General features: G+C 49.0%; 1 protein-coding gene across 1 annotated transcript; it reads left to right on the forward strand.

The window, feature by feature from the left end:
- The first annotated feature begins 308 nt into the window (after nt 1-308).
- On the forward strand, nt 309-9323 carry LOC123732127 (ATP synthase subunit f, mitochondrial-like). The gene is made up of 4 exons (XM_045711469.1): nt 309-422; nt 2498-2605; nt 6645-6761; nt 9172-9323. Exons 1-4 carry the CDS (start codon nt 407-409, stop codon nt 9198-9200), a joined length of 270 nt encoding a protein of 89 aa, XP_045567425.1. The 5' UTR covers nt 309-406; the 3' UTR covers nt 9201-9323.
- The last annotated feature ends 444 nt before the right edge of the window (nt 9324-9767 follow it).

The following is a 9767-nucleotide window of genomic DNA, read 5'->3' on the forward strand; positions in this document are numbered from 1 at the left end:
GTGATAATTAAGTTAAGGTTAGGAAAATGGTCAGGGTTAGCTAAAATGCCCCCCCCAAAAATATTATATATACTTTTATGTTTCCACACCTCACAAGCTACAGACAACATGGAAAGCGGTAATATGTCTAGATGGGATACAGCTTTTGTCAAATTGACATCTAAGTATATTATATTTTTTTGGTGTATTTTAGTTAAACTTAACCATTTTCCTAACCTTAACCCAATTATCATAACCTATTTCTCCTAACCTGCTACGTACGTTCTCCTAAACTTACTACGAAAAGTGATTTTTTTTGGTTTGTTGACAAAAGCTGTATCCCATCTAGACTCAAAATCACAGTCCTCCCACAATCCTCTCCTTCCATTTTTAATCCCGACATCCACTGCGGTCTCCACCGGACAAGATGGCGGACAGAATAGGTACGTCGGTTGTCTGTAAAAAAAATTAAAAAATAAACGTTTACAGGTTTTAATTTATTTTTTAATTAATCAAACTGACATATTTTCACTTCAGCATTTTCATACGAAACATTGTATTTTATTACATTTAAAAAAAAAAAAAGCCAGTTAGTTAATAATGTTTCTATGTTGTGTTTTTGAAGGCCGCGGTAAATCCATGGTTACGAGTCAAGTCAAGGACTTTACTGTCATGGTCATTAAAACGGACAAAATACAACTTTAAAAACAGCTTGGGTATATTACAAGGAGGAGAATAAGCGAAAAAAAACAAATAGAAATATATATATATTCCCTGACAGTTTCTCTAAAGGGTTGTAAAAATATTCAACTAATTTTACAGCGTTTTGCGTCCAGACGATATGCTAGGTGGCTAGGTATTTAGCCAGGTAAGATAGTTAGCTATATGTCTGTATTTGATTTGATATAATGTGGAATAGGTTTTCTATTTTTGTTTTCTCATTTCTTTGGGAATAACCTCTGGCTGTTATGTTTTATATGTTACTGTTAAAATAAAAAGTTAGCTAAGCTAAGCTAGTTAGCCTGCAGGACTAGCCTCTTGCAATGCAGTCGGAGTTAGCAACGTTTTGTAGCTTGTCGGCTAATGACAGGCTAACTGGTTATGACAAACAGCCTTGTCTCAACATAACTCCCGTGACTTTGAACTAGCTAACTTTAGCTAACTATCATATATTTCGATATGCTAGGTGGCTAGGTATGTAGCCATGTTAGCTAGCTAAGCTAGTTAGCCTGCAGGACTAGCCTCTTGCAATGCAGTCGGAGTTAGCAACGTTTTGTAGCTTGCCGGCTAATGACAGGCTAACTGTCTCAACGACCCAGACTCAACATAACTCCCGGGACTTTGAACTAGCTACCTATTAAACCTTTTAGTTAGCTTATCTAGAGAACACAGTTTGTCAGTTTACTTATTGCATCTTTGTGGATTATGAGAATTGTACACAACTGGCTCAGGTCTCTCTAGTGAAATGCTAACAAGACATAGTAACCATATAACTTCGTAACAATGAATGCTATCTTCGGTGGTGTGTTTATTGTGTGAGAGGGACGGCAGGTTTGTGTGTGTGTGAGAGGGACGGCAGGTTTGTGTGTGTGTGAGAGGGACGGCAGGTGTGTGTGTGTGTGTGTGTGTGTGTGTGTGTGGAGAGAGAGAGAGAGGGACGGCAGGTGTGTATTTATTGTGTGTATACCAGTTGTGTATTTATTGTGTGTGTATACCTGTGTCCTTAGTTCCCGTGGGTAAGAGAGATGGCAGGTGTGTATTTATTGTGTGTATACCAGGTGTGTGTGTACCAGGTGTGTATTTATTGTGTGTATACCTGTGTCCTTAGTTCCCGTGGGTAAGAGGGATGGCAGGTGTGTATTTATTGTGTGTATACCAGGTGTGTGTGTACCAGGTGTGTATTTATTGTGTGTATACCTGTGTCCTTAGTCCCTGTGGGTAAGAGAGATGGCAGGTGTGTATTTATTGTGTGTATACCAGGTGTGTATTTATTGTGTGTATACCTGTGTCCTTAGTTCCCGTGGGTAAGAGATGGCAGGTGTGTATTTATTGTGTGTATACCAGGTGTGTGTATACCAGGTGTGTATTTATTGTGTGTATACCTGTGTCCTTAGTTCCCGTGGGTAAGAGAGATGGCAGGTGTGTATTTATTGTGTGTATACCAGGTGTGTGTGTACCAGGTGTGTATTTATTGTGTGTGTATACCTGTGTCCTTAGTCCCTGTGGGTAAGAGGGATGGCAGGTGTGTATTTATTGTGTGTATACCAGGTGTGTGTGTACCAGGTGTGTATTTATTGTGTGTGTATACCTGTGTCCTTAGTCCCTGTGGGTAAGAGAGATGGCAGGTGTGTATTTATTGTGTGTAAACCAGGTGTGTATTTATTGTGTGTATACCAGGTGTGTGTGTACCAGGTGTGTATTTATTGTGTGTATACCAGGTGTGTGTGTACCAGGTGTGTATTTATTGTGTGTATACCAGGTGTGTGTGTATTTATTGTGTGTATACCTGTGTCCTTAGTCCCTGTGGGTGAGAAGCGGCTGATGGAGGTGAAGCTGTGTGAACTGGGCTCCTGGATGGGCAAGAGGGACTTCACTCCTAACGGACTCCTCGCCAGCATCCGCAATGGTTAGACTTCTGGGACAGTTATCACACACACTCCTAACGGACTCCTCGCCAGCATCCGCAATGGTTAGACTTCTGGGACAGTTATCACACACACACACACTCCTAACGGACTCCCTCGCCAGCATCCGCAATGGTTAGACTTCTGGGACAGTTATCACACACACACACACACACACTCCTAACGGACTCCTCGCCAGCATCCGCAATGGTTAGACTTCTGGGACAGTTATCACACACACACACACACTCCTAACGGACTCCTCGCCAGCATCCGCAATGGTTAGACTTCTGGGACAGTTATCACACACACACACACTCCTAACGGACTCCTCGCCAGCATCCGCAATGGTTAGACTTCTGGGACAGTTATCACACACACACACACTCCTAACGGACTCCTCGCCAGCATCCGCAATGGTTAGACTTCTGGGACAGTTATCACACACACACACACTCCTAACGGACTCCTCGCCAGCATCCGCAATGGTTAGACTTCTGGGACAGTTATCACACACACACACACTCACTCCTAACGGACTCCTCGCCAGCATCCGCAATGGTTAGACTTCTGGGACAGTTATCACACACACTCCTAACGGACTCCTCGCCAGCATCCGCAATGGTTAGACTTCTGGGACAGTTATCACACACACACACACTCCTAACGGACTCCTCGCCAGCATCCGCAATGGTTAGACTTCTGGGACAGTTATCACACACACACACACTCCTAACGGACTCCTCGCCAGCATCCGCAATGGTTAGACTTCTGGGACAGTTATCACACACACACACACTCCTAACGGACTCCTCGCCAGCATCCGCAATGGTTAGACTTCTGGGACAGTTATCACACACACACACACTCCTAACGGACTCCTCGCCAGCATCCGCAATGGTTAGACTTCTGGGACAGTTATCACACACACACACACTCCTAACGGACTCCTCGCCAGCATCCGCAATGGTTAGACTTCTGGGACAGTTATCACACACACACACACTCCTAACGGACTCCTCGCCAGCATCCGCAATGGTTAGACTTCTGGGACAGTTATCACACACACACACACTCCTAACGGACTCCTCGCCAGCATCCGCAATGGTTAGACTTCTGGGACAGTTATCACACACACACACACTCCTAACGGACTCCTCGCCAGCATCCGCAATGGTTAGACTTCTGGGACAGTTATCACACACACACACACTCCTAACGGACTCCTCGCCAGCATCCGCAATGGTTAGACTTCTGGGACAGTTATCACACACTCACACACTCCTAACGGACTCCTCGCCAGCATCCGCAATGGTTAGACTTCTGGGACAGTTATCACACACACACACACCCTAACGGACTCCTCGCCAGCATCCGCAATGGTTAGACTTCTGGGACAGTTATCACACACACACACACTCCTAACGGACTCCTCGCCAGCATCCGCAATGGTTAGACTTCTGGGACAGTTATCACACACACACACACTCCTAACGGACTCCTCGCCAGCATCCGCAATGGTTAGACTTCTGGGACAGTTATCACACACACACACACTCCTAACGGACTCCTCGCCAGCATCCGCAATGGTTAGACTTCTGGGACAGTTATCACACACACACACACTCCTAACGGACTCCCTCGCCAGCATCCGCAATGGTTAGACTTCTGGGACAGTTACCCCCACACACACACTCCTAACGGACTCCTCGCCAGCATCCGCAATGGTTAGACTTCTGGGACAGTTATCACACACACACACACTCCTAACGGACTCCTCGCCAGCATCCGCAATGGTTAGACTTCTGGGACAGTTATCACACACACACACACTCCTAACGGACTCCTCGCCAGCATCCGCAATGGTTAGACTTCTGGGACAGTTATCACACACACACACACTCCTAACGGACTCCCTCGCCAGCATCCGCAATGGTTAGACTTCTGGGACAGTTACCCCCACACACACACTCCTAACGGACTCCTCGCCAGCATCCGCAATGGTTAGACTTCTGGGACAGTTATCACACACACACACACTCCTAACGGACTCCTCGCCAGCATCCGCAATGGTTAGACTTCTGGGACAGTTATCACACACACTCCCTAACGGACTCCTCGCCAGCATCCGCAATGGTTAGACTTCTGGGACAGTTAACACACACACACACACTCCTAACGGACTCCTCGCCAGCATCCGCAATGGTTAGACTTCTGGGACAGTTATCACACACACACACACTCCTAACGGACTCCTCGCCAGCATCCGCAATGGTTAGACTTCTGGGACAGTTATCACACACACACACACTCCTAACGGACTCCTCGCCAGCATCCGCAATGGTTAGACTTCTGGGACAGTTATCACACACACACACACTCCTAACGGACTCCTCGCCAGCATCCGCAATGGTTAGACTTCTGGGACAGTTATCACACACACACACACTCCTAACGGACTCCTCGCCAGCATCCGCAATGGTTAGACTTCTGGGACAGTTATCACACACACACACACACTCCTAACGGACTCCTCGCCAGCATCCGCAATGGTTAGACTTCTGGGACAGTTACCCCCCACACACACACTCCTAACGGACTCCTCGCCAGCATCCGCAATGGTTAGACTTCTGGGACAGTTATCACACACACACACACACTCCTAACGGACTCCTCGCCAGCATCCGCAATGGTTAGACTTCTGGGACAGTTATCACACACACACACACTCCTAACGGACTCCTCGCCAACATCCGCAATGGTTAGACTTCTGGGACAGTTATCACACACACACACACTCCTAACGGACTCCTCGCCAGCATCCGCAATGGTTAGACTTCTGGGACAGTTATCACACACACACACACACACACTCCTAACGGACTCCTCGCCAGCATCCGCAATGGTTAGACTTCTGGGACAGTTACCACACACACACACACTCCTAACGGACTCCTCGCCAGCATCCGCAATGGTTAGACTTCTGGGACAGTTATCACACACACACACACTCCTAACGGACTCCTCGCCAGCATCCGCAATGGTTAGACTTCTGGGACAGTTATCACACACACACACACTCCTAACGGACTCCTCGCCAACATCCGCAATGGTTAGACTTCTGGGACAGTTATCACACACACACACACACACACACACTCCTAACGGACTCCTCGCCAGCATCCGCAATGGTTAGACTTCTGGGACAGTTATCACACACACACACACTCCTAACGGACTCCTCGCCAGCATCCGCAATGGTTAGACTTCTGGGACAGTTATCACACACACACACACACTCCTAACGGACTCCTCGCCAGCATCCGCAATGGTTAGACTTCTGGGACAGTTATCACACACACACACACTCCTAACGGACTCCTCGCCAGCATCCGCAAAGGTTAGACTTCTGGGACAGTTATCACACACACACACACTCCTAACGGACTCCTCGCCAGCATCCGCAATGGTTAGACTTCTGGGACAGTTATCACACACACACACACACACACACTCCTAACGGACTCCTCGCCAGCATCCGCAATGGTTAGACTTCTGGGACAGTTATCACACACACACACACTCCTAACGGACTCCTCGCCAGCATCCGCAATGGTTAGACTTCTGGGACAGTTATCACACACACACACACACTCCTAACGGACTCCTCGCCAGCATCCGCAATGGTTAGACTTCTGGTACAGTTATCACACACACACACACTCCTAACGGACTCCTCACCAGCATCCGCAATGGTTAGACTTCTGGGACAGTTATAACACACACTCCTAACGGACTCCTCGCCAGCATCCGCAATGGTTAGACTTCTGGGACAGTTATCACACACACACACACTCCTAACGGACTCCTCGCCAGCATCCGCAATGGTTAGACTTCTGGGACAGTTATCACACACACACACACTCCTAACGGACTCCTCGCCAGCATCCGCAATGGTTAGACTTCTGGGACAGTTATCACTCACACACACACACACACACACACACACACAGAGTAACATGCTGTCTCTCCCCCCCCCAGGCCATGACAGATATTACAACAAGTACATCAACGTGAAGAAGGGAGGTATCGGAGGCGTGGCCATGCTGCTGGTTGGATACGTGGCCCTCAGTTACCTCTGGGAGTACGACCACCTCAGTGAGTACTAACCCTGGGGGAGTACGACCACCTCAGTGAGTACTAACCCTAACCCTCTGGGAGTACGACCACCTCAGTGAGTACTAACCCTGGGGGAGTACGACCACCTCAGTGAGTACTAACCCTGGGGGAGTACGACCACCTCAGTGAGTACTAACCCTGGGGGAGTACGACCACCTCAGTGAGTACTAACCCTGGGGGAGTACGACCACCTCAGTGAGTACTAACCCTCTGGGAGTACGACCACCTCAGTGAGTACTAACCCTGGGGGAGTACGACCACCTCAGTGAGTACTAACCCTGGGGGAGTACGACCACCTCAGTGAGTACTAACCCTGGGGGAGTACGACCACCTCAGTGAGTACTAACCCTGGGGGAGTACGACCACCTCAGTGAGTACTAACCCTGGGGGAGTACGACCACCTCAGTGAGTACTAACCCTGGGGGAGTACGACCACCTCAGTGAGTACTAACCCTGGGGGAGTACGACCACCTCAGTGAGTACTAACCCTGGGGGAGTACGACCACCTCAGTGAGTACTAACCCTGGGGGAGTACGACCACCTCAGTGAGTACTAACCCTGGGGGAGTACGACCACCTCAGTGAGTACTAACCCTGGGGGAGTACGACCACCTCAGTGAGTACTAACCCTGGGGGAGTACGACCACCTCAGTGAGTACTAACCCTGGGGGGAGTACGACCACCTCAGTGAGTACTAAGCCTGGGGGAGTACGACCACCTCAGTGAGTACTAACCCTAACCCTGGGGGGAGTACGACCACCTCAGTGAGTACTAACCCTAACCCTGGGGGAGTACGACCACCTCAGTGAGTACTAACCCTAACCCTGGGGGAGTACGACCACCTCAGTGAGTACTAACCCTAACCCTGGGGGAGTACGACCACCTCAGTGAGTACTAACCCTGGTGGGAGTACGACCACCTCAGTGAGTACTAACCCTGGTGGGAGTACGACCACCTCAGTGAGTACTAACCCTGGTGGGAGTACGACCACCTCAGTGAGTACTAACCCTAACCCTGGGGGAGTACGACCACCTCAGTAAGTACTAACCCTAACCCTGTGGGAGTACGACCACCTCAGTGAGTACTAACCCTAACCCTGGGGGAGTACGACCACCTCAGTGAGTACTAACCCTAACCCTGGGGGAGTACGACCACCTCAGTGAGTACTAACTCTGGGGGAGTACGACCACCTCAGTGAGTACTAACCCTAACCCTCTGGGAGTACGACCACCTCAGTGAGTACTAACCCTGGTGGGAGTACGACCACCTCAGTGAGTACTAACCCTCTGGGAGTACGACCACCTCAGTGAGTACTAACCCTAACCCTGGGGGAGTACGACCACCTCAGTGAGTACTAACCCTAACCCTGGGGGAGTACGACCACCTCAGTGAGTACTAACTCTGGGGGAGTACGACCACCTCAGTGAGTACTAACCCTAACCCTCTGGGAGTACGACCACCTCAGTGAGTACTAACCCTGGTGGGAGTACGACCACCTCAGTGAGTACTAACCCTGGGGGAGTACGACCACCTCAGTGAGTACTAACCCTGGGGGAGTACGACCACCTCAGTGAGTACTAACCCTGTGGGAGTACGACCACCTCAGTGAGTACTAACCCTGGGGGAGTACGACCACCTCAGTGAGTACTAACCCTGGTGGGAGTACGACCACCTCAGTGAGTACTAACCCTGGTGGGAGTACGACCACCTCAGTGAGTACTAACCCTGGGGGAGTACGACCACCTCAGTGAGTACTAACCCTGGTGGGAGTACGACCACCTCAGTGAGTACTAACCCTGGGGGAGTACGACCACCTTAGTGAGTACTAACCCTAACCCTGGGGGAGTACGACCACCTCAGTGAGTACTAACCCTAACCCTCTGGGAGTACGACCACCTCAGTGAGTACTAACCCTGGGGGAGTACGACCACCTCAGTGAGTACTAACCCTGGTGGGAGTACGACCACCTCAGTGAGTACTAACCCTGGGGGAGTACGACCACCTCAGTGAGTACTAACCCTGGTGGGAGTACGACCACCTCAGTGAGTACTAACCCTGGGGGAGTACGACCACCTCAGTGAGTACTAACCCTAACCCTGGGGGAGTACGACCACCTCAGTGAGTACTAACCCTAACCCTGTGGGAGTACGACCACCTCAGTGAGTACTAACCCTAACCCTGTGGGAGTACAGACACTGTGGGAGTACAGACACTGTGGGAGTACAGACACTGTGGGAGTACAATACCATTCACCTCAAAGCACTGTGAAGGACAATCTGATCTGACGTTAACCTCTCTCCCCCCTCGCTCTCTGTCCCCTCTCTGTCCTTATTTCTTCATTCTCCTTCTCCTCTCTCTCTCTCTCTCTCCCTCTCTTCTTCTCCTCTCAGAGCACGACCGCTGGAGGAAGTACCACTAAGCCCCTCCTCTCCTGACCCAGCAGGGCAGAGCCTGACCTCTGACCCCCTGGCTCCAGCTGTCTGTATTATACCACCGATGTGACCAAGAATAAAATATAACTACTTCTAATATTTACATTTGATCTGCTGTGTTTGGAGGTTCATTACAGTGTTTGGATGTTTTATTTGCTAGTTGATATGACTGTGGACATAAATTAATGTTTTGTTAAATGGGGAAACGTTACAGTGAACTCAAATCTAATTTTTATTTGTCACATACACGTGTTTAGCAGATGTTGGTGTCTAGCTCTAACAGTACAGTAATATCTAACAATGAACACATCTCTAAAATAAATGTATAAATATTTTGATGCTCAATGTCACAGTGACAGACTAAGATACAGTATATACATTTGATGAATAATGTATAATTTGTAAACATTAAAATGGCCAGTGATTCCTAGTCTATGTATATATGGCAGCAGGCTCTAATGTGCTGGTGATGGCTGTTTATCAGTCTGATGGCCTGGAGATAGAAGCTGTTTAACAGTCTGATGGCCTGGAGATAGAAGCTGTTTATCAGTCTG

Source organism: Salmo salar, unplaced genomic scaffold (genome assembly GCF_905237065.1).
Source record: "Salmo salar unplaced genomic scaffold, Ssal_v3.1, whole genome shotgun sequence".
Taxonomy (NCBI): Eukaryota; Metazoa; Chordata; class Actinopteri; order Salmoniformes; family Salmonidae; genus Salmo; species Salmo salar.

What these genes read in the sequence shown, in the direction of transcription:
- LOC123732127 (XM_045711469.1), top strand. An exon ending in CCTCGCCAGCATCCGCAATG is followed by an intron (nt 2,606 to 6,644) that starts GTTAGACTTCTG and finishes TCCCCCCCCCAG; the next exon opens with GCCATGACAGATATTACAAC. An exon ending in CTGGGAGTACGACCACCTCA is followed by an intron (nt 6,762 to 9,171) that starts GTGAGTACTAAC and finishes TTCTCCTCTCAG; the next exon opens with AGCACGACCGCTGGAGGAAG.